Source organism: Salvelinus sp. IW2-2015, linkage group LG17, assembly GCF_002910315.2.
Source record: "Salvelinus sp. IW2-2015 linkage group LG17, ASM291031v2, whole genome shotgun sequence".
NCBI lineage: Eukaryota > Metazoa > Chordata > Actinopteri > Salmoniformes > Salmonidae > Salvelinus > Salvelinus sp. IW2-2015.
Genome location: NC_036857.1, coordinates 22,208,487 through 22,234,350, shown reverse-complemented (window position 1 = coordinate 22,234,350; position 25,864 = coordinate 22,208,487). Strand labels below are relative to the sequence as shown.

Genomic DNA, 25,864 nt, shown 5'->3' with positions numbered 1-25,864 from the left:
TACCATGAAGTGCACTGATTGGTGAAATGAAATTAGTAATAGCACCATAATAATTTATGTAAAAATATATTGGTTGAGATTTCCAAAGATGTCCAATGTTTTGCTGAATAAATGCATGGGATCTAATGTATAACAATACCTTGGCCATGCCTATGATGTATCTATCCGTTGTACCTACAGTATGTATCTCTATCCATTGTAACGATGTATCTATCTGTTGTACCTACAGTATGTATCTCTATCCGTTGTACCTACAGTATGTATCTCTATCTGTTGTACCTACAGTATGTATCTTTCTCCATTGTTAACGATTGTATCTATCGTTGTACCTACAGTATGTATCTCTATCTGTTGTTACCTACAGTATGTATCTCTATCTGTTGTACCTACAGTATGTATCTTTCTCCATTGTAACGATGTATCTATCCGTTGTACCTACAGTATGTATCTCTATCTGTTGTACCTACAGTATGTATCTCTATCTGTTGTACCTACAGTATGTATCTTCTCCATTGTAACGATGTATCTATCCGTTGTACCTACAGTATGTATCTCTATCCATTGTACCTACAGTATGTATCTCTATCCGTTGTACCTACAGTATGTATCTCTATCCATTGTTAACGATTATCTATCCGTTGTACCTACAGTATGTATCTCTATCCGTGTACCTACAGTATGTATCTCTATCGTTGTGACCTACAGTATGTATCTCTATCCATTGTAACGATGTATCTATCCGTTGTACCTACAGCATGTATCTCTACATTGTAACGATGTATCTTTCGTTGTTACCTGACAGTATGTATCTCTATCCATTGTAACGATGTATCTATCCGTTGTACCTACAGTATGTATCTCTATCCATTGTAACGATGTATCTATCCGTTGTACCTACAGTATGTATCTCTATCCATTGTAACGATGTATCTATCCGTTGTTACAAATCCCTCTAGCATCTATGGTCCTCTGTAGCTTAGTTGGTAGAGCATTGCTTTGGATGCCAGGATAGTTTGTTCATCCCCATGCATAAAACATATGCACACAAGGACATAGGTCGCTTTAGATAAAAGCGTCTGCTAAATGGCATATATACACTGAGTGTACAAAACATTAAGGACACCTGCTCTTTCCATGACAGACTGACCAGGTGAAAGCTATGACCCCTTATTGATGTCACTTGTTAAATCTGCCTCAATCAGTGTAGATGAAGGGAGGAGGCAGGTTAAAGAATGATTGTTAAGCCTTGGACAATTGAGAAATGGATTGTGTGTGTGTGCCATTCAGAGGGCAAGAAACATATTGAAGTGCATTTGAACAGGGTTGTGTCAATAACTGCAACGCTTTCCCTTGTGTATCAAGAATGGTCCACCACCCAAAGGATATCCAGCCAACTTGACACAACTGTGGGAAGCATTGGAGTCAAAAAGAGTCCATGCGCCGACAAATTGAGGCTGTTCTGAGGACAAAAGGTGTTCCTAATGTTTGGTATACTCAGTGTACATCTCACAGCCAATCCGCTTGAACGAACTTATTTACATAATGATACGTCTGAACCAATCATCGTATGGTCGGTGTGGAGTTGTCCTCTCGCCGGCTAAATTCGTTCCTCAATACGCACTATCAATCATTATAGTACTAGAATGGCGACTGCTGCGTGCGGTCGTCAGTGTAAAACAGGCGGTAATACTGCCAAATCACAAAAAGAACATCTGCGAAAAGGTAAAGACTCACAACGGAGACAGGCGGCTCTTTCTTTCCTGAACAATATATCTCTAGACGGACGGCCTTTATATCATCTCAGCAATGGAAACCTCGGTCAAAGGGACGCCGCCGAGCTCCGAAGTCGAGACGCCGCCGGGGCACAGGCGACACCGTGCACCTACGGAACCTTCCCCCATGTATCACCCTACTTGGCCGGTGGCGCTGCTACTACTGTGGCGGGGATTGGGGGACTGAGCCCAGTCCTACCTAATTTGGGTATGTCTACAGACACGGGCGCAAGTGTTGCTGTGGGGTGCCGTGAGGTGTTGTTTGAGGGTGTAGACACCATAGTACCCCCAGATACCCCCCTGTCCCCTATTTCTGGACCTCAGACCTTCAATCCAATTGCCAAATCGCCATCTGTGCTCCAGACTCTGAATTCCGTGCCGGGGGATACACGTCAAAGGTGGGACATATTATCTAGATACACAATTTTTATAAGGGTGGTAAACGATCAGGGATCTGTTATGATGACCATCCGTCGGGACTGTAGGTGTAACTAACTGCTTTTGTATTCATTGTAACAAACATTGGCTGTTTCAACGTTTGACAGAATAGGCCTGATTTATAAAGGTGTTCTTACTTCCGCATATTGCCAACAGGTACTTTCATTATACAAATCAATGGTTATTCAAATAGGAACAGTTTACTAGACCTACCTTCGAAATTGTCGTTTAAAAAAAGCAACGTTTTTTCCCAAGGCAATAATATTATGATTATATATTTTTATATTGTCAGCTGTCCCATTGAGAAAATCGTATCTGCCTGTCAAGGTCCGATTTAAAAAACAACAACCTTGCTGGCAGCTACAATATATCCCTAAGTAAAACTAAAGGCTCATCCAATTATTTGATATAGTTCTTACATATTTTGTTTATTGGGTTGCTTATTTTAATAAAATGATCTTCTGTTTGTGTAAGTAAACATTACAATAGTTGTCAGATCTTGTCCTGTGTTTTCATCTCTCCCTCCCCTACCCCACATATTTTTCTGTCTTTCTCTCCTCTGACATCTTTTAAAAAACACAATTACTTCAATTCCCTGTCAGATAAGATTGTAAGATTGTAATTTTGGCTTTGTTATTCAAATATGTGATGTAAAGAAATCTACAAGGTTTTCCTTTATTATTTCAAGAACATTGTTAATTCCCCTCATGTACAGACTTGGTCTACTTCCATATTCTACAACTCAGTGAGAAATGATATGGTACTACTTGCTATCTGTTGGTCCAGACATTAGACATGACTAATGTTGACGTTTTAATTGACAACTTTTTTGGGGTACTCCATTGTCGTAGATCACGGAATCATTCGGGCTCTCCAGGACCCGCAAGGGTGGCCAAGAAGGTCCACTTTATCAAGAGTATGAGGCAATATGACACAAGAGGCAGCAGGTGAGTTAAAGTAGTAGATGAGAATGCAGAAGATGTTGAGCAAACCATGTATTCTAATGAAATTGACAACCAAAACATAACACTTTCTTCTGTGGGATCAAGAAAGGCATTCTAAATGGCATTTCTGTGAATTCCATGACATACAGTAAATTAGTTACAATGAATTGATAATTGTAATGTCTAGAAAAGAGGGAAGAAGATTGCAAAGGCCTTAAGAGTTTTCCATGAAGTAACTTCACAGCCAGTTCTATACTAAGCCCTGTTGCGATGCAAACGCATGCATTTGGCTTTTATCTAAGACCTGCTGGAACTTAGATCGCTCACTTAGCTAGACTCCTAAATGAGTAACAGCAGTACTGTGTGAATTGAATCACCCTTGGAAACAAATCAAAACACCAAAGAGCTGTCCTGTGGAAATATAACTCTCTCTGGCAATAACAGTAAAACACCCCTTATGTAAGATGGGACTGAAATATCATGCTCAGGCTGCACCCAGCCTATTCTATCTCCGTTGAACTTTGTCTCTTACTCAATGTGTTTTCGTGAGTGAGTATAGGGCTACGGCTGCAGCTGTTAGGTTGTCTTTAGAAAGAAAAGTTCCCCTGGGGACATACATATAAGACATGCATCTAATCTGTTTCAACAAGGAAACACAGTTTTAGAACCCCCCCCCCCCCATTTCACCCTACCTGATTACTTAATCATAGACAATATCACACCCATAGTTTCCTGTGTATCATGTGTCAAATGCGAATACAGTATTGCATGTTGCTGACACGTAAGATCGTTTAGCAATAACCAGAACCATGTATTTAGAGTTGGGACACTGAGGTTTCTGTATTATGTGACCAATTTTATATGGCACTGCAGCCATGTTAGCGCCCCATGAACAGCCTCAATTTGTCGGGGCATGGACTACAAGGTGTTGAAAGCGTTCCACAGGGATGTTGGCCCATGTTGACTCCAATGCCTGCCACAGTTGTCAAGTTGGCTGGATGTCCTTTGGGTGGTGGACCATTCTTGATACACACGGGAAACGGTTGATTGTGAAAGATCTAGCCGCGTTGCAGTTCTTGACACAAACCGGCGCGCCTGGCACCTACCATACCCCATTCAAAAATCTTTTATCTTGCCCATTCATCCTCTGAATGGCACACATACACAATCCATGTCTTAATTGTCTCAAAGCTTAAACATCTTTCTTTAACCGGTCTCCTCCCTTTCACCTACACTGATTTGATGTGGATTTAACAAGTGACATTATTAAGGTAGCACCTTTCACCTGGTTAGTCTATGTTATGGAACACGCAGGTGTTCCTAATGTTTTGTACACATGGTAATGTATAAAATGAGTATTATAGTGCATTTACATGACACTTCAAAATGATATGGAGCCATGTTAGTGCTCCATTAGCATGGGGGAAATATTTAAATAATACTATGTAACTGAATTGGAACAATATATAACATTCTAAAATGTGGCCCAACTCTTTAACATATGGCTCTGGCAATAACCAGTTTCCCAAAGATTCTGTCTTTGCTTATAAACTTGTATTTAGTCTATACAGAGCATTGAAGTAACTGTAAAACCACTGGAGTGGATGAGAAAGGGGATTTAAAAAGTGTATGTATTTCCCCCTTGGTGAGATAAGCTTCTCTTATCCAAGGTCTGGCCCGAGCTTTAGCTGCAAGGCTGAAATCCCAAAGGAGAGGCTGCTGGGCTGGCTGACGTTGTATGTTATTGACTGATGTGTTGTGAGGACTGGCGCCTTTAGCGGCTGTGTGTAGATTTAGGCTGTCTTATAGATAGGCCTAAGTGCTATGGCTGGCTGTTTACAGTTGCTTTGAGCTTACTCTGTAAACTGTTGGTTTGGTTGGTTGCGTACACGTTTTGTAGTTTCTCACTCAAATGTCTTCTCTCGTGCTGCGGTTGACTGGCTAAAGTAGCTTTGTTGGCTGACGCGGTTTACAGTATACCATGTTTTTGTCCTGGTAATGTACATTATATTTTAGTCATTTAGCAGACGCTCTTATCCGGAGCGACTTACAGTTAGTACATTCAACTTAAGATGGCGAGGTGGGACAACCACATCACATTCATAGTAAGTACATTTTTCCTCAAAATACACTACTTGGCCAAAAGTATGTGGACACCTGCATTTCGAACATCTCATTCTAAAGTCATGGTCATAAATATGGAGTTGGTCCCCTTTTTGCTGCTATAACAGCATCCACTCTTCTGGGAAGACTTTCCACTAGATGTGGGAACTTGCTTCCATTCAGCCATGAGCATTAGTGAGGTCGGGCACTGATTTTGGGCGATTAGGCCTGGCTTGCAGTCAGCGTTCCAATTCATCCCAAAGGTATTCGATGGGGTTGAGGTTAGGGCTCTGTGCAGGCCAGTCAAGTTCTTCCATACGATCTCACAAGCCATTTCTGTATGGACCTCGCTTTGTGCATGGGGGCATTGTCATGCTGAAACAGGAAAGGGCCTTCCCCAAACTGTTGCCACAGTTGGAAACACAGAATCGTCTAGAATGTCATTGTATGTTGTAGCAAGATTTCCCTTCACTGGAACTAAGGGGCCTGAACCATGAAAAACAGCCCCAGACTATTATTCCTCCTCCACCAAACTTTACAATTGGCACTATGCATTGCGGCAGGTAGTGTTCTCATGGCATCCGCCAAAGCCAGATTCGTCCGTTGGACTGCCAGATGGTGAAGCGTGTTTCATCACTCCAGAGAATGAGTTTCCACTGCTTCAGAGTCCAATGGTGGAGAGCTTTACACCCCTCAAGCCGAACTCTTGGCATTGCGCATGGAGATCTTAAGCTCCCGACGAACAGTTCTTGTGCTGACGTTGCTTCTAGAGGCAGTTTGGAACTCTGTAGTGAGTGTTGCAACCGAGGACAGACTATTTTTTAAAGCGGTTCAGCACCCGTTCTGTGAGCTTGTGTGGCCTACCACTTCCCTGCTGAGCCGTTGTTGCTCCTAGACATTTCCACTTCACAATGAGAACAGCACTTACAGTTGACCGGGGCAGCTCTAGCAGGGCAGAAATTTAACGAACTGACTTGTTGCAAAGGTGGCATCCTGTGATTGTGCCACATTGTAAGTCACTTCAGTAAGGCTATTCTAATGCCAATGTTTGTCTTTGAAGATTGCGTGGCTGTGTGCTCGATTTTTATACACCTGTCAGCAACGAGTGTGGCTGAAATAACCAAATCCAATAATTTGAAGGGATGTCCACATACTTTTGGCCTTGTGTAGCTATCAGCAAAGTCTGAGCTAGTAAGAGGGAAAAGAGTCAAGTGTGATTGTGTTTATTTGCGGGGGGGTGCTGTGGGATTATTTAACATGTTTTTGGAAGATGGTCAGGGACTTTTCTGTCCTAGTTTCATTTTACTTTGAGTCATTTAGCAGATGCTCTTCTCCAGAGCGACTTACAGGAGTAATTAGGGTTAAGCGTCTTGCTGAAGGTCACATCGACAGATTTTTCACCTAGTCGGCTTGGGGATTCGAACCAGCAACCATTTGGTTACTGGCCCAATGCTTTTACCTGCTAGGCTACCTGCCACCCACAAAATGGTGCACTTCAGTGCACTGCTTTTGTATAGGGGCCAGAGAACAGGGTGCCCTTTACTGACTAGGACTTTATTCCTTCCCTGAACTCTGGGCCTCCATGGCCTTCTGCATCTTCTCAATCATCCACCCGGGAACCGTAAAAGGCTTCAATTCAACTGGGGTCATTTTCAGGTCAGGGCAATGTTTGTAATCGTTACTCAGAGACAGGTCCTGGACATACTCTTCAATAAGGAGATGGGCCATCTTTCCACCTGTGGCTCTCATATGCTGTCTCTCTGCCAACCAGTGTTTGTCCTGGGCATCGGCCGTATTCTTGAGGTCAGCGTGTTTTATGTGAAGTCCTTCCTCTGGTGCCACCCGTTCCTAAAGCCTTGTTTGCTCTGGACCCAAGACCAAATGTGCTCCCTTCATTCAGTCTGGAAGGGTCCCATTTTGGTCCCTCACGTGTTATGGACTCTGATGTCTTGGACTTAGGCAGATTGCTGAATGTAACAGGCTTGTCAGAGAAACCGACAGGAGCTGTTGTGCGCCCTCTCCGCTTTTTGGAACAGGGTTGGTCCTTTGACTGGCCTCATCCTCCAGTTACGCCCACTTGACTGGAGGCTCAGGACCAGGACTTGCCACTGCCTCTTTGTACCCATCCGAGAAGACCTGTTTGGCAGTTTCTGCAGGCTTCTCGGATCAGATGCTCGGTCTGTACGTCCTCTTTTAAGTTCCTCTTCAGGAGGAAGCTGGTTCCACCATTGGGGTGCCAGGACAGAGAAGAGGTTGGGCTGAGCGGGAGCTGCCTTCCCTTAGGGGCGGGAGTACCAAGAGACCAGAGGTGGCAGAACAGAGTACTCTGGTTGGGTTAGTAGGGTTTGAGCAGAACCTGAAAGTAGGGAGAGGCAGTTCCTCTTGCTTCTCCATAGGCAAGTACCATGGTCTTGTAGTGGATGCGAGCTTCTACTGGAAGCCAGGGGAGTGTGCAGAGGAGTGTGGTGACATGGGAGAATTTGGGAAGATTGAACACCAGGCGTGCTGCAGTGTTCTGGATAAATTGTAGGGATTTGATGGCACAAGCGGGGAGCTAAGGCAACAGTGAGTTGCTGTAGTCCAGACGGGAGAAAACAAGTGTCTGGATTAAGACCTGCGCCGCTTCCTGTGTGTGAGAGGGTCATACTCTACAGATGTGGTAGAGCATGAACCTGCAGGAGCGAGTCACTGCTTTGATGTTTATTGTCCAGGGTCACGCCAAGGTTCTTTGCATTCTGGGAGTGGGACACCGTGGAGTTGTCAACCGTGATGGAGCGGTCTTGGAGCTGACAGGCCTTCCCCAGGAGGAAGAACAACTTCAGAGCCTGAAATGCCCAGTCCCTGAGGGTGGAGAGGAGGATCTGATGGTTCACGGTGTCGAAGGCAGCGGATAGATCTAGGAGGATGAGGAGAGAGTCAGCTTTGGCAGTGCTGTGAGCCTCCGTGACACAGTGCTCATCTCTGTCAGTCTTGGTTAAGTGACCCGTCTTGAAGCCTGACTTGTTAGGGTCAAGAAGATTGTTCTGAGTGAGATAGTTGGTCAGAGACAGCACGCTCAAGTGTTTGGGAAAGAAGGCATACTGGTCTGTAGTTTTTTTTTTTTTTTTACATCAGAGGGTTCAAGTGTTGGTTTCTTGAGGAGGGGAGCGACTTGGGCCATTTTGAAGTCTGAGGGGATGCAGCCAGTGGTCAGGGATGAGGAATGGGAGGAGGGGATGGGGTAGTGCGGCAGGTTGTCTGGCGGCCGGACCTCACTAGTTGCAGGATTTTATCTGGAGAGAGGGGAGAAAGAGGTCAAGGCATAGGGTAGTTCTGTGTGAGTGAGACCAGTGGACTCAATAGGCTGAGTTAATGAGGAGTGGATGTTGTCAACTTTCTTTTCAAAGTGGTTGAACGAGGAATGAGGATTAACGAGGGAGTAGAAGGTGGAAAATAGTTTCCTAGGGTTAGAGGCAGAAGCTTGACATTTATAGTGGTAGAAAGTGGCTTTAGCAGCAGATGGAGAGGAAGAGAAGGTAGAGAGGAGGGATGATAGGTCCTCTGTAAGTTTTCACTCAGCTGCCCACAGCCCTGTTCTGTAAACTCGCAATGAGTCACTCAGTCACGGAGCAGGAGGGGAGGGTCGAGCCGGCCGGGAGGAAAGGGGACAGTGCAAGTCATAGGATGTGGAAAGAGAGGAGAGTAGGGTCAAAGAGGCAGAATCAGGAGACTGAAGGGAGAAGGATTTAGCAGAAGGGAGAGATTATATTATAGAAGAGGAGAGAGTAGTGAGGGAGAGAGAGCGCAACGATTGCAATGGTGCATGATTATCTGAATAGGGGCTGAGTTGCTAGGGTTGGGGGAACATGAGACAGAAAAGGAAACCGTAGTGATCAGAGACCTGGAGGGGGGGTTGCCGTGAGATTAGTAGGCGAACAGCCTCTAGTAAAGATGAGGTCAAGGGTATTGCCTGCCTTGTGTACTTATTGTACTAATAAGTGCAGTACTAATGCTGTAGATGGCTGTAGTGTGACTGTAGCTGTTTCTGTAGCCTGACACTGCGTATGTTTTGTGTGCCTGTACTTGCTATCTATGTCCTGCAGGATTATGCTGATTTGTGCCAAGCGGTCTCTATGTGCTGCTTTCTCAGTGCTGCCCTATGGAGAATGTATTCACCTCAGGTACAGACACACAACCCCAACCAACTACAGGTGTCATGTATCGCCCTCAGGAAAGGAGTTGCGTTATTATGATCTCAGGCTTTAACGTGGAGCTACATGATGGTGACATGAGTAGTTTCTCTTCCTGCCCACCCAGTGACCCAAAGCTGGATGCTCAGAAACAACGGCTGTCCTCTGGGGTTGGCTCTGACCTGTTCCCTGGCCTGGAAGGCCTTGGGGTGGAGCTAGGGGCATATGGAAAGGTAAGGTTGAACTGGAGAGTGCGATTACGTACTATCTGTCTGTGCTTTGTGTTAGTTAACATGTATCTTTCCTCATTAGACGGTATCGTACGCCAGATTCCTTTTCCCAACTAATGCCCTGGTGAGGTCGAAGAGCAGTGGACCACTAGAGCCCAGCACAACACAGACACCCCTGTCCCGTTACCGAGGCAACGGCCAGAAGAACTACACCAACCCGTCTCGACTCAACAGCACCATAGGACAGGACCCGAGTACGCTCCACTTCACTAGAATAGAGGCTTACATTCTCTCTCTCTCTCTCTCTCTCTCTCTCTCTCTCTCTCTCTCTCTCTCTCTCTCTCGCTCTCTCGCTCTCGCTCTCTCGCTCTCTCGCTCTCGCTCTCTCAAATTGTTTTTGCAATCATTACTGTGTGTGTGTTCTCATTTGATTTAATCCCCATTTTTACAGGTATAGAAGACCTGACAGACTATGATCCTTACCTACTCAGTGACCCTCAGTGGCCTTGCGGGAGACACAAGAGAGTTCTTATATTTGCATCCTATATGGTAAGCGTTCATATAAAATGATACATGTAACACACACCTCAACACATGACTTTGTGACTAGACAATACATCACAAGACACACTGACAGTCCAGAATGCACTTATTTTGTACAGTAGCACCATTATAAACTAAAACAATAAAGCAATTGTATGACTAGTAAACTTTACTGCACATAATAAAAATGACATGTTATACCATGGCATTGTTGAGTAATTGTTTCTGATTGGCTTAAAGGGCATTCTAGAGCATGCATTATTTCCCTATAACACACGGTACAATTAAATGGCTATAGATATTACATGTTCTATGTTGGAACTGCTTTTAAAAGCGAAAGTCGAATTGGAAACATTTATTGGTATTGTTGAATTTGATCTTCATAATAGCAAGCTAGGACTGATGGTTTGGTTAGCTAAACTACCAAGTCTCTTTGGTTACCAAGGCAACTACTGTCAACTTGCTAGCTACTTCAGTGGATGTTGAACACATTTCTACCTGCAAATGAAAACATTTCTAGTGGTAAATTATAGCCATGGTATAAAAGGAATAATCAACTCGGGGCTCTACGCGTTCTCTGGAAAATAATGCAACTCCGTGGAAGGACAGTTCCACTCCGAACACACCTTCCACGTCGATCATTATTTTCCAGAGAACACATAGCCCCTCGTAGATGATGGAATCTCTTACATGGAATCTCTATAAATAGGATGAAAGCAAAGTTCTCATATTTATCAATCAAATGTATTTATAAAGCCCTTTTTACATCGGCCGATGTCACAAAGTACTATACAGAAACCCAGCCTAAAACCCCAAACAGCAAGCATTGCAGATGTAGGAGCAGGGTGGCTAGGAAAAACTCCCTAGAAAGTCAGGAACCTAGGAAGAAACCTAGAGAAGAACCAGGCTCTGAGGGGTGACCAGTCTTCTTCTGGCTGTGCTGGGATGAGATTATAACAGTACATGGCCAAGATGTTCAAACGTTCATAGATGACCAGCAGGGTCAAATGATAATCATAATCATCACAGTAGTTGTAGAGGGTGCAACAGGTCAACACCTCAGGAGTAAATGTCAGTTGGCTTTTCATAGCCGAGCGTTTAGAGTTAGAGACAGCAAGTGCGGTAGAGAGAGGGAGTCGAAAACAGCAGTTCTGGGACAAGGTAGCACGTCGGGTGAACAGGTCAGGGTTCCATAGCTGCAGGCAGAACAGTTGAAACTGGAGCAGCAGCACTACCAGGTGGACTGGGAAAAGCAAGGAGTCATCAGGCCAAGTAGTCCTGAGGCAAGGTCCCAGGGCTCAGGTCCTCCGGAAGAGGGTGAGAGAGAGAGAATTGGAGGGAGCATACATAAATTCAGACAGGACACCGGATAAGACAGGAGAAATACTCCAGATATAACCCTAGCCCCCCGACACATAAACTACTGCAGCATAAATACTGGAGACTGAGACAGGACGGGTCGGGAGACACTGTGGCCCCGTCCGGCGATACCCTCAGACAGGGCCAACCAGACAGGATATAACCCCACCCACTTTACCAAATTATAGCCCCCACACCACTAGAGGGATATTTTCAAACCACCAATTTACTACCCTGAGACATGGCTGAGTATAGCCCACAAAGATCTCCCCCACGGCACAAACTCGAGGGGGGCGCCAACCCGGACAGGACGATCACGTTAGTGACTCGGCCCACTCAAGTGACGCACCCCTCCTAGGGACGGCATGGAAGAGCACCAGTGACTCAGCCCCCGTAATAGGGTTAGAGACAGAAAATCCCAGTGGATTTTGGGGAACCGGCCAGGCAGAGACGGCATGGGTGGTTCGTCGCTCCAGTGCCTTTCCGTTCACCTTCACACCCCTGGGCCAGACTACACTCAATCATAGGACCTACTGAAGAGATGAGTCTTCAATAAAGACTTAAAGGTCGAGACCGATTCTGCGCTTTCACATGGATAGTCAGACTATTCCATAAAAATGGCGCTCCATAGGAGAAAGCCCTGCCTCCAGCTGTTTGCTTAGAAATTCTAGGGACAATAAGGAGGCCTGCGTCTTGTGACCGTAGCGTACGTGTAGGTATGTACGGCAGGACAAATCGGAGAGAAGCCTATGTATGCTTTGTAGGTTAGCAGTAAAACCTTAATCAGCCCTGGCCTTAACAGGAAGCCAGTGTAGAGAGGCTAGCACTCGAGTAATATACAATTGTAGGGTTCTAGTCAAGATTCTAACAGCTGTGTTAAGCAGTAACTGAAGTTTATTTATCTTGTTCCCTGTCTTCCAGACGACTGTTATTGAGTATGTGAAGCCGTCGGACCTGAAAAAAGACATGAATGAGACGTTCAAGGAGAAGTTCCCCATATCAAACTGACCCTCAGCAAGATAAGAAGGTGCAGACATGAACACAGATGTACACACAAGTCAACACTTATTTTTTTTATTTTTTAAATCCACTGTCTATCTGTCTGAAACTTCCCTTTGTACTTTCTCAAACTGCATTTACAAATGCAAATCCTGCATACCTCCCTTCCATGAACACCCATGTGTAACCAATAACCTCTCCTGTTTGACAGCCTGAAGCGGGACATGCGTGCGGTGGGAGAGGAGTGCAGTCTGCAGCCAGTCACGGTGGCCATGGCCTTTGTGTATCTTGAGAAGCTGGTGCTGCAGGGCCGCCTGAACAAGCAAAACAGGAAGCTGGTGTCTGCTGCCTGCGTCCTGCTGGCAGCCAAGATCAGCAGTGATCTGAAGAAGCAGGAGGTCCCGACAGCTGATTGACGTGAGTGACGTAAATTCTTACATGTACATTTTAGTATTTTCTGTAATTTTGCTCACAGGATACTCTTTGTTTTCTATTAATTGTTTGGATCATAGTTAGATTCTTAGCCATCTTAACACTACACCCCCCCCCCCCCCCCCCCCCCCGTCCATGTTTGAGCAGAAGCTGGAGGAGCGTTTTCGTATAAACCGGCGGGAGTTGATTCCATTGGAGTCCCTGTCCTGTTGCCTTGGAGATGGGGCTCTACCTCCCTGACAGCAAGGTCATGCCGCACACCGCAGGCTGGTGCAGCAGGGCTAGGCTGGAGCCTGGAGGTGGCCTGAATCACTGGACTGGGGCCAGTTTGGATATTTAAGTCCTGATGATATTGATTGGAAATGCTGATCCTGGATCATCACCTGGAGGGAGGCATTTTCTTCCCTAGAATATGTGTCCCTTATTCAAATTGGGGGGGGGGGGGAATGGTTTAGGTGCTCAATATTTATTTTGAAATTTTCTTTATCATGATATGACGGTTAATTAAGAGTGTTTTCCGCAAAGATATTGGACTGATTTTTCTTTGTTTTGATTCTTATTGCGTTCGCTTGTACCAAACGTCTTTCTGTGGTGTGTATTGCATTCTGATCAATATATATTTTTTTTAAACCATGTTTATTTGTACAAACAGTACAAGTTAAATATTTATTGAAAAATAGCTCAAACTGGGTGTGGGGTAGCATCCCAATGGGAGTGTCTTTAAGTACACACAGAGAGGAGGCTTTGATGTTGATGGTTGTCATATCAGTTTGAAATAATTTAATTTACTGTCCAAAGGTGCAGAAAAGTCGTTTTTATGTGTAAATTGTGCCTGGTGTTATCTTTGTTCATTTATAGCTCAAATCAGTTTATTTGTCACGTACACTGATTTGCAGATGTTTTCGCAGGTGCAGCGAAATGCTTGTTTCTAGCTCCAACAGGGCAGTAATGTCTAGCAAAACAACACACACGTACAGTACCAGTGAAAAGTTTGGGCACACCTACTCATTCAAAGATTTTTATTTATTTTTACTATTTTCTACATTGTAGAATAATAGTGAAGAAGTCAAAACAATGGAATCATGTAGTAACCAAAAAAGTGTTAAACAAATCAAATTATATTTGAGATTCTTCAAAGTAGCCACCCGTTGATAACAGCTTTGCACACTCTTGGCATTCTCTCAACCAGCTTCACTTTTCCAATGGTCTTGAAGGAGTTCCCACATATGCTGAGAATTTGTTGGCTCCTTTTCCTACACTCTGTGGTCCAACTCATCCCAAACCATCTCAATTGGGTTGAGGTTGGATGATTGTGGAGGCCAGGTCATCTGATGCAGCACTCCATCACTCTCCTTCTTGGTCAAATAGCCCTTACACAGTCTGGAAGTGTATTGGGTCATTGTCCTGTTGAAAGACAAATGATTGTCCCACTAAGTGCAAACCAGAGGGGATGGCGTATCGCTGCAGAATGCTGTGGTAGCCATCCTGGTTAAGTGTGCCTTGAATTCTAAATAAATCACTGACAGTGTCACCAGCAAAGCACCGCCTTCATGCTTCAAGATGGGAACCACCCATGCAGAGATCATCTGTTCACCTACTCTGTGACAAAGACACTGCATTTTGAACCCAAAATCTCAAATTTGAGAAGGACAGATTTCCACCCGTCTAATGTCCATTGCGCATGTTTCTTGGCCCAAGCAAGTCTCTTCTCATTGGTGTCCTGTAGTAGTGGTTTCATTGCAGCAATTTGACCATGGCCTGATTCACGCAGTCTCCTCTGAACAGATCATGTTGTGTCTGTTACTTGAACTGTGAACCATTTTTTTGGACTGCAATTTCTGAGGCTGGTAACTCTAATGAACTTATCCTCTGCAGCAGAGGTAACTCTGGGTCTTCCTTTCACGTGGCGGTCCTCATGAGAGCCAGTTTCGTCATAGCGCTTGATGGTTTTTGCGACTGCACTTGAAGAAACTTTCAAAGTTCTTAAAATTGTCCGGATTGACTGACCTTCATGTCTTAAAGTAATGGACTGTCGTTTCTCTTTGCTTATTTGAGTTGTTCTTGCCATAATATAGACTTTGTATTTTACCAGATAGGGCTATTTTCTGTATACCACCCCTTTATTGTCACACTACAACTGACTGGTGCAAACACATTAAGGAGTAAAGAAATTCCACAAATTCACTTTTAACAATGCACACGTGTTAATTGAAATGCATTCCAGGTGACTACCTCATGAAGCTGGTTGAGAGAATGCCAAGAGTGTGCAAAGCTGTCATCAAGGAAAAGGGTGGCTGCTTTGAAGAATCTCATCTCAAATATATTTTGAATTGTTTAACACTTTTTTTGGTTAATAAATGATTCCATATGTGTTGTTTCATAGTTTTGAAGGTCTTCACTATTATTCTACAATTGAATGAGTAGGTGTGTCCAATCTTTTGACTGGTACTATTTATATCTCAGAATGTGCGTACATACATACATACATACATACATACTGGACAAAAATATAAACGCAACATGTAAAGTGTTGGTCCCATGTTTCATGAGCTGAAATAAAAGATCCCAGGAATGTTCCTTATGCACAAAAAGCTTATTTCTCTCAAATGTTGTGCACATTGTTTTACATCCCTGTTGTGAGTCCGGTTGGCTGTACTACCAAATTCTTTAAAATGACATTGGAGGTGGCTTATGGTAGAAGTTAACATGAAATTCTCTGGCAACAGCTCTGGTGGATATTCCTGCAGTCAGCAAGCCAATTGCATGCTCCCTCAACTTGAGACATCTTTGGTATTGTGTTGTGACAACTGCACATTTTTAGTGGCCTTTTATTGTCCCCAGCACAAGGTGCCCCTGTGTAATGATCATGCTCTTTAGTCAGCTTCTTGAGAATGCCAAACCTGTCAGGTGGATGGATTATCTTGGTAACGTGGAAATGCTCACTAACAGGGATGTAAACAAATTTGTGCACTAACGTTGAGAGAAATAAGCTTTTTGTGCATATGGAAAATGACTGGGATCTTTTATTTCATCTCATGAAACATAGGCCCACACTTTACATGTGTGTGCGCACACTCGCTAGCTTGTTGATATGACTATTTCTTCACTTGCTGTGAAAATGACACATCAATCATTGGTCTTAAAGTCTTAATATGATTGTTTGTGTTATTGAGGGAGGGAGTTGTGGGCTGGCCAGAGTGCCACTTTAAACTACACTGTAGAAGCATCAGCCATTCCATTGTTTTATGGTATCATTTGTTTAGAACTTGTGGTTTTGTACAGCTTGGATGTTTTTGTATTTACCTTCTTGGGTTGGCACTGTAGCTGCTTTTAACTTAATTTTGTACACTTTAAATCCACACTCACTGTGCAAACCACTGCCTATTTGCTGGCTGGAAACGTGTTGGCAGTGTCGATCTAGACCACAAATGACTTTTCTTCTGTGACGGTTGTTAAATCAAACTTCCTATCATTACTTGGTTGCTGTTCTGTCAACATCCAGGGATAGGATTTGCAATAAGTATTCTTACCCTATTGTTCAATGTGCTGGATCATCCACCAGCCAGTTGTCATATTTTTAAGTTCTCAGGAAATATCTTTGAAATAAAGCTTCCCCCCCCCCCCCATGGATCTGGGATCATGGGATTTATCAAACAAACAAAAGGAGATCTCTGGAATGAGTGCAGGTAGAAAGCAGTTATTTGTGTGTGAAATGTCCTAAAGTTACATTTATTTAGCTATTTTACAGTATTTCTCGTGTATTTATTTTCATCAGTGTTGGCTCATGCCACTCAACATACAGTAAGAAGTGCCTAAAACCAGTTTAATAATGATCTGTCCTATCCAGATGTTATTCCCTCTTATTTCACTTGTTTTGTTGCTGTTGAGTGTTCCACCGCACCTGTGAAAAATCATGGAAAATTGCAGACTGCTTAATGTATCTTAGTATCTGGACAGATCTACTGTTATGTGAATCTCATTGTGTGTGATCTTGGAGAAAACGTTTTGTACAGTAACATGGAGAATTGCTCATTTCTGCTGTGGTGTGAATTGGTCTCCGTTTTGCAAATGTATGCTTAAATTACCTCATCTCATTTGTTTAGAATGTGAAAATGTTGTGCTTTATGGATGGTGTCAATTTTGTAAAAGTAGTGTGAAATGATGAAATGTTTTTTTCTGACCATGTGACTGGAGTTTGTTTATTTGTCAGGAAGCTACAGGTCACAGATTGGCACATGCAGCTGTCACTTGTCTACCAAGTCCTAACCAGACGCAGTAATCTGGTTCGCAATATATCAGGGAAAACATTTCATGTTATGTTGATTCAGGCTCTGAGGATGTACATAATTAATTTGTTATAAATGAACAGGAGAGGTTAGGAGCTCTATTCGATGTGTCGCTGAAGCATGAGAGATTGAATAGAGCCTTGGGTGTCTTACGTGCCTTTTTTTCTTATATATATATTTTTTAAAATATCTCTATTCTGAGTACATGTACAGAGGTAAATGGTCCACAGCTTCAGTGCTCTGAACAACATCACAACCAGTAAATAATTTAAATAAAATACATTAAGTTAAACAGAACTAACAGAGGGTCCTAATCCAAACTCATATCTTCATCTTTTTTGTCTTTGGCGTCATCCTCATGGTCAGACTTGCTGTCTGTCTCCATGGCTTTAGCAAACGCCTCAACGTCTGGAATAGAAGAAAGTTCCATTTCACTCATGATACAAAACAGCAGGAAATAACCTTAATGATGTTATGGAAATCCTTATTAAAAATGGTAGACACTGTCAATGTTATGCAGGAATGTCTGCACAGGCAGGAGACTGCATGCTTTTGTTCTCTTTAAACAATGGAACGTACAGACAAACAAGGCCCCTGTGTTTACGTTCATGTATTGTACGCAGATACAGGACACTGACCTCCTTTGTTAGCTGCGTCCACAGCTTCTGTTGGCAGACCAAACTGGTTCATTAAAGGCCCCAACTGCCCCGACGCCAGGGCACTGCTGAACAGACTCATGGCCTACAGAGAGAATAATCCCTGCTTTACATCGTACACGCAGTAGTAAACCAAATGTGTCACTCAAGCGGTAGCTAAAAGAAAAGCAACCAAGATCACGTCTATCCATACTAATAGTGTACTGAGAGAACACTGCTACACAGTCTGACAACTGATGCTCTAGTGTACTCTACACAGAAAGAGAGCACTGCTCAACACACTCTGAGCAGTGTGTTATACCTGCTGAAACTGTGGAGAGGTGAGTGTGTTGTGGAGCTCGCTGGTGCTCTGAGGCAGGGCCTCTCCTGACGGCAGGAAGGGCAGCAGCCTCTCCTGGACCTCAGCATTGGCCAGAATAGGAGCCATGATCTCAGGGGTCACAACACTGGCCAGGTCCACTGTAGTGAGAACAAACAGTCAGTCATTCATATTTCATACAGACAGACACACATACGGAGGGCTAGATCATGGATCTACTGCCGCAAGGTTTTTTATTTAACTGGTAACAGCATGACTAAAGTTCCTTATTTCCACTGTAAAATTATTCAAAAGACTCTTATTTGCTCTTTCTGTTCTAAACTGTTGTGCGCTGCTCTATAATTTATATGTTTAGTCCCTCACCTCCCTGCCCAGCCGCAGGTACGTTCATGGTTGCTAGGATACTCTGCAGGTCACTCAGCTGGATGGGCTGGGTGGGGCTGGCTGCCCCAGCTGCGATGGAGGGGGCAACCGGGATGGTAGGTGAGGCCATGGGTGATGCTGCACTGGTGGCAGACGGGGTGATGGGTGTGGTTGGCACCTGGGAGGAGCCCAGCCGGGTGGCAGCCGAGGTAGAGGTGGGGGTGACAGCAGGAGATTGAGATGGACTGAGAGGGAACAGAAAGAGAGAAACTAAATTGTAATAAATGTAGAATAAGCCATCTGTAAAAGTTGGTTAATAAGTAGTAAATGTGTAGTCTGAGCTGGAGAGAAAGTGTATAAATGTACAAAATGATTTAATGTATTAGTGAAGTGACTCCGTAGGCTTATGGTACCTTGAAGAGGAGTTGCCGGCTGCAGGACCTCCACTACTGAGCAGGCTGGCCAGGCCTGGTCCAGCCAGAGCCCCAAGACCTCCTACAGACAGACAGGTGGACACATTCAGACACGTTGCAATTAATGACAACCCAATAAAGTCAGGTACTCCAGTCCAAAACACATTCTTAGTCAAGCCAGCTGTCAGCTGTTGTAAGCACATTGCTACGTGGGGTAAAAATATTACTGTACAGAGTACTTTGCAGACCGCCAAGACTTACCAAGACCACCTAGTCCAGTTGGTCCAATGAGCTGCATGAGCTGGTTGTGACTCATGTTACCGAGCAGACTCTGCAGTCCACCCTCACCTAGGACAGGAGGAAGAATGCAAAATGTTCAGAACAGATCAACACATCATAAGGAGAGGCTGAGTGGGAAAGGAACTATCATCTCTGAGAATGCACCGCTAAAAACAATTGCCGTCTTCCTGTGTCAACATGCCACAGTACCTTTGCTCTCTGTTTGTGAGTGTGTGCACTGTGCCGTGCACCCTTCCTGAATCCTTACCCCCCAGAGCAGACAGTTCATGCCCGCTGTTGCCTCCACTGCCAAGGGCCCCAGGCATGGGAGGGTTGTTCAGATACTCATTCACTTTACGACAGTACTCCTCATCCTTTTCAGTTTTGGGCTCCTACAACAGGGAAATATAAATAAGTGTATTACATCAGGAACTTATTTTCTCATACAATCAGCTGCTGATAACATTACCTTCCTCTGCAGAGACATATACAAAGGAGGCAGAGTGATATAAAATAAACAAAAGAGGCAGGGGTGTGGATTACGTAACGTTAGTATCTTTAAATTGCCATACACACCTGCATCCAGAAGAACAGCCTCTTGGAGCCAGCCTTGAACTTCAGTACAAACACCCGACCAGTAGTGCACTGGTTCACTCTCTTGAACTCACAATCATCTGGGAAGATGATCAGGTCCTGAACAGGGACAACCATATTCATCACAAGGGTTAGTTAGCCATGACAACACAAAGGATAGAGAGAGAAAGAGAGAGAGATGGTGTAAGAGAATATGGTGGCGCAGTTTCAGCACCAACAGAAAAGTGCCACTGACATCGTCCACGTTTCCAGAGGTCCGATCCTTCCAACAGAAATGAATGAGGGAGTCGTCGGTTTGCTGAACATAGACTTGTCCCTTGCGCTTGTCTGGAGTCACCGTGCTACCCTTCATGGTCATCTTCCCGGCTCGAAACTCAACCAGGAATTTGCTAGAGGAGCCGCGGGACCCCGACACCAGACTGGGAAACAGAGCTCCCGACATGATGATGATCTGGCGTTGAGCAAATAGGAGCGAGATTATGACAAACAGTGACAAACGTTGGCTTGCAGTTTACGGCTAGCTGCTAGCCAACCGTTACGATAGCCTACCGTTACTCCGTTAGCTAACGTTAGCCAGTGAGTCAGGTAACGACGTTACCGAATTTAGCTACCTATGTAAACGATGGAGCAATCGAACCTTAAATTGCATTATTATCCTGAATTCAAAACGTAGCTACTCTCTTAGCTAATAGAGGCAATAAATATAACACCAACTTACATTTCACTTTGAGATCGAAGATGCGAGATGGCCTTGGAATCAGATTGCACCAGTAGCTACTAGAGACTAGTAGCATTCTGCCAGCAGCACAAACGATAACATCACGTTCTTGTGGTAATGAGGAAACCTTCAAAATAAATCCCTGCATTTCAAAACATTGCAATGAGGATTATTCAATCAAAAGGTATTGAATTCTAATTAATGGCCACTTGTATTGTGCCAACAAGAAAAGTCAATGAGTAATTTATAAAAACGAATACAATTTTTTCTAATTAAAAAATAAGACCAATAATGAAATAATACATTGTTGACACTGGTATGTTCAGAATGTTGGGCTGTAGATAGAAAACTGTTCTACCTATCTCAGCTAAAGTGGGGTGGAAAACACTCAGTTGGGTCTCTACTAACCAAATATGGTTGGTTTTTGAGGGGGATGTGTCACACGGCCTGCTGCTGGCTTTTCACACAGCCCCCAATGCATTACACTGTAATAGACTGCACATGGGATACATATTGGCTTGTAGAGAAAAAACTTTTCAGTAGGGTCTCTACTGACCAAATATGTGTAGTTTCTTTGGGGGGGACTGTGTCATACATATCCAACAACACCGTTCTCCACCTCCACCACATAGCCCCCAATGCCATAAACTGTAATAGACTGTACATGGGACACCCTACTGAGTATTTTCCACCCTACTTTAGCTGAGACAGGTAAAGTTTTTTCTCTACATGCCAATAAGTATCCCATATAACAAGTATTGCATTGCGGTAAATGGAGTGGGTGGAGTAAGGAGTCCCCACCACTCTGTATTAAACCTGCTGCTCAGCACAAGATACCAATTTAGGTTTAGCAGACTGTTGAGTAGTTCCAAAAACATATATTTGTATTTTATTGAAAGTGTATTTCTTTAAATATAGCCTACACAATACCTTTCAACATACCAGCATTTGTGTAAACTTTCAAAAGAAATGCTGGCATAAATAATACAATATAAAAAATATAATTTGTCAAATTATCCATGAATTTGTGGTTGCAGTTCTGTGAAAAACAGTTGTACTGCACTAGAGTACAAAAAAAAACTATTTCCAAAGTTCAGCATGTCTGCAGGAAATCTTTATTTTGAAGAAGGAAAATCTGTGATCGTGCTGCCAGCATAATATCCTGCTGCTAGGAGAACGACCATCTACTAGAGCAGAAAACAATCTGACAGGAGGGTGGAACAAAACTTTTCTGAAAAAGATTATTGTGATTGGCTGACTACCACCATTGCATGGCTGTGATTGGTTAGAACATGCGTCAATGTTACACCTTTAAACGATACAAAATGTTTTGTTTTTTGTGCTGTTCGGCCAGATATAGAATATAATAACTTTATTTTACTGTACATTCACATTTTCTAGACTGTATATTCGAAAGTGAAATGAAAATGACATCTTCTTTTGACATCATTAACAAACACAAAATTCTCAATTATGGGTCCTGATACTTTATTTCATAAATGTTGCTTCTTTGCAAATGACCAGTGTACAGTAAGAACATCACAATATAGTAGAGTAAGGCGTGTTTCTGTAACCTGGCGATCGATGTGTGTAATAATTCGCAAAAGCTCTGTACAAGTGCAGGAAAACAACTGAAACAATAGTATACGTGCCGGTACATTGACTAGGACTGACATGTATACATTTCAATCAATCAATCGTATTTATAAAGCCCTTCTTACATCAGCTGATGTCACAAAGTGTTGTACAGAAACCCAGCCTAAAACCCCAAACAGCAAGCAATGCAGGTGTAGAAGCAGGTGTAGAGGAAAAACTCCCTAGTGTTGTCTTAAGGGTAAAAAATGCTAAAAAATGTGTTTACACCTATGCAATACCTTTAGCAATAATAATAATAATAATAATAAACCTTTACTTTAGTAAAGAAAACAATTATGACAGGTGTGTTGTAATTAAAACGAGTGGTGTCCACTGATTGTGCATTGTGAAGAAGGAAAACCCAGATATTCACCAAGTTTGTGATGAATGACAGATTGTTTCTTCATGCAAAATAGATTTGGGGTTTAAAATTCAATTAAGCTGCTTTATTTGAGGGGTTTAGTGAAGACGGGTCATTTTTTACCCTTAGGACAAGGGGAGTATACAGAATGTTAAGACTACACATGGACAAAAGTATGTGGCTCGTCGAACATCTCATTCCAAAAACCTGGCCATTAATATGGAGTTGATTTCCCCTTTGCTGCTATAACGCAGTTGTAAATGAGAACTTGTTCTCAACTGGCCTACCTGGTTAAATAATGGTAAAATAATAATAATATATATATTTTTTTTAAATAACAGCCTCCACTCTTCTGGTAAGGCTTTCCACTAGATGTTGAAACATTGCTGTGGGGACTTGGTTCCATTCAGCCAAGAGCATTAGTGAGGTCGGGCACTAATGTTGGGTGATTAGGCCTGGCTCGTAGTCGGCGTTCCAATTCATCCCAAAGGCATTCGATGTCAAGTTCTTTCACACCAATCTCGACAAACCATTGTGCACGGGGCTTTGTTGCTACAAATTTGGAAGCACAGAATAGTCTAGAATGTCATTATATGCTGTAGCATTAAGATTTCCCTTCACTGGAACTAAGGGGCCTAGTCCAAACCAAGAAAAACAGCCCCAGACCATTACTCCTCTACCAAACTTTACAGTTGGCACTTTGCATTCGGGCAGGTAGTGTTTTCCTGGCATCCGCCAAACCCAGATTAGTCCGTCAGACTGGTAGATGGTGAAGCGTGATTCATCACTCCAGAAAACGCATTTGCACTGCTCCAGAATCCAATGGGCGGCAAGCTTTACAACAATCCAGCCGACACTTGGCATTGAGCATGGTGATCTTAGGCTTGTGCGGCTGCTCGGCCATGGTCACCCATTTCTTGAAGCTCCCGACGAAGTTCTTGTGCTGACATTGCTTCCAGAGGCAGTTTGGAACTTGGTAGTGAGTGTTATAACCAAGCACAGATGCGCTTCAGCACAAGGCAGTACCGTTTTGTGAGCTTGTGTGGCCTACCACTTTGAGGCTGAGCCGTTGTTCCTCCTAGATGTTTCCACTTCATAATAACAGCACTTATAGTTGACCGGGGCAGCTCGAGCAGGGCAGAAGTCTAACGAATGACGGTGCCACATTGAAAGTCACTGAGCTCTTCAGTAAGGCCATTCTATTGCCAATGTTTGTCTATGGAGATTGCATGGCTGTGTGTTCGATTTTATACAACTGTCAGCAACGGGTGTGGCTGAAATAGCCTAATCCACTAATTTGAAGTGGTGTTCACCTACTTTTGTACGTATATATAGTATATGTAACCAGACCTTTGAGTGTTCCACTGTGCACCATAACCCTGACAGCTAATTAATGATACCTATCAATATCTGAGGGGATACACTGTTACAAACATGACAAACGTAGCCTACTTCTACTTCTACATAAAACATTTTTTATTAAGGGTAACAAAACATAATAAGTGTTGTGAAGATGTGAGGGTGGGGGAAGCAGGTCAGATACCATCATTCTGTGCACAGGACTGGAAGCATTCTCAGATTGTAGTGTTAAGAGATAACTAGTGCTATCCCATCGGAGTATGACACACTCCCAAATCTATAAGCACAGAATCTTCAGCGGTCAGATACCAATGAGGGAGGCCCATAAGTGGTGTTTGTTTATTTTCACATTCTATGTCTCCTAGTTGTGCAGTAGACAGACAAAAATGGTCATGTTTGTTTGCATAGATTTACGATGGCTGACATTTAAAAGGTGCTCCATTTTATTTCATGTTGCTGTGATCAATACCAGAGCTTTACGTAATGAAAAAGGGGGTGCGACTTGGAAAAACAATCTTTCAAGTGTTGTATGGCTTTCGTTTGTGTAAAGAATTGTTTTGGTGACCATGCACACACACACACACACACACACACACCAAATTATCATCTGCATTTGTTACAGTTTTCAATGCCATAACAATCATTTACAAATAATACTTAGTTTACTAAGTTAGTATAAACATGGTCATTAGCAGCTTTCAGTTCTAGACTTCTAGTCACAAAACAACACGTTAAAATCCTTAATATTTAAGAATGAACCAGCACGTTAACAATGTGCACATCATGTTTTAGAAACATCTCAAATAAAAGTCTTAATACTCACACAACTTATGAATGAAGCCTGATATTTGAATGTAACTGTGTTTGTACAGTGAGTATGTACAAACTCCTCCTTCCAACCTAGCTCAACATGATAATATATGTCGATCAGAGCATAGTACATTATTCCACTGCTGAATAATGGCCACCACCACAGATGTCACATTATCGGATATAGTTTTATAAAGCCATGGGTACAATAAATAAAACCATCAGAGATGAGTGGGATTCTTCCAGTTAATTAGCCAGGCGGCCCAGGCCATTTAGGAAGACTGAATATTCTCTTATCTAACCGCCTTAGCCTCGATTTTAAGTCTTTCACAATGCTCAAATTTTCCCTTTGTCATTTGCAAAATGGGAATTTAATCCTTATTGGAGAACAAGTATTTGATACACTGACGATTTTGCAGGTTTTCCTACTTACAAAGCATGTAGAGGTCTGTCATTTTTATCATAGGTACACTTCAACTGTGAGAGACAGAATCTAAAACAAAAATCCAGAAAATCACTTTGTATGATTTTTAAGTAATTAATTTGCATTTTATTGCATGACATAAGTATTTGATACATCAGAAAAGCAGAACTTAATATTTGGTACAGAAACCTTTGTTTGCAATTACAGAGATCATACGTTTCCTGTAGTTCTTGACCAGTTTGCACACACTGCAGCAGGGATTTTGGCCCACTCCTCCATACAGACCTTCTCCAGATCCTTCAGGTTTCGGGGCTGTCGCTGGGCAAACGGACTTTCAGCTCCCTCCAAAGATTTTCTATTGGGTTCAGGTCTGGAGATTGGCTAGGCCACTCCAGGACCTTGAGATGCTTCTACGGAGCCACTCCTTATTGCCCTGGCTGTGTGTTTCGGGTCGTAGTCATGCTGGAAGACCCAGCCACGACCCATCTTCAATGCTCTTACTGAGGGAAGGAGGTTGTTGGCCAAGATCTTGCGATACATGGCCCCATCCATCCTCCCCTCAATACGTTGCAGTCGTCCTGTCCCTTTGCAGAAAAGCATCCCCAAAGAATGATGTTTCCACCTCCATGCTTCACGGTTGGGATGGTGTTCTTGGGTA

General features: G+C 43.3%; 1 protein-coding gene and 2 pseudogenes across 1 annotated transcript; 1 reads left to right on the top strand and 2 right to left on the bottom strand.

The window, feature by feature from the left end:
* Positions 1-1,565: 1,565 nt before the first annotated feature.
* On the top strand, positions 1,566-17,170 carry LOC111976255 (CDK5 and ABL1 enzyme substrate 2-like; annotated as a pseudogene).
* On the bottom strand, positions 6,812-8,417 carry LOC139029074 (deoxynucleotidyltransferase terminal-interacting protein 1-like; annotated as a pseudogene).
* Positions 17,171-17,174: 4 nt separating the features above from the next.
* On the bottom strand, positions 17,175-20,722 carry LOC111977018 (proteasomal ubiquitin receptor ADRM1). The gene is made up of 10 exons (XM_024006268.2): positions 20,618-20,722; positions 20,135-20,350; positions 19,882-19,998; positions 19,574-19,697; positions 19,288-19,374; positions 19,027-19,108; positions 18,614-18,858; positions 18,233-18,390; positions 17,914-18,016; positions 17,175-17,683 (listed from the first exon to the last, which is right to left on the bottom strand). The coding sequence occupies exons 2-10, from the start codon at positions 20,339-20,341 to the stop codon at positions 17,586-17,588; spliced, it is 1,221 nt and encodes a 406-aa protein (XP_023862036.1). The 5' UTR covers positions 20,342-20,350; positions 20,618-20,722; the 3' UTR covers positions 17,175-17,585.
* Between the last annotated feature and the right edge of the window lie 5,142 nt (positions 20,723-25,864).

What these genes read in the sequence shown, in the direction of transcription:
- LOC111977018 (XM_024006268.2), bottom strand. Translation starts at nt 20,341, where the DNA reads ATGTCGGGAGCTCTGTTTCCCAGTCTGGTGTCGGGGTCCCGCGGCTCC. An exon ending in TGAACTGTCTGCTCTGGGGG is followed by an intron (nt 19,375 to 19,573) that starts GTAAGGATTCAG and finishes CTCCTGTCCTAG; the next exon opens with GTGAGGGTGGACTGCAGAGT. An exon ending in GCCGGCAACTCCTCTTCAAG is followed by an intron (nt 18,859 to 19,026) that starts GTACCATAAGCC and finishes GTTCCCTCTCAG; the next exon opens with TCCATCTCAATCTCCTGCTG.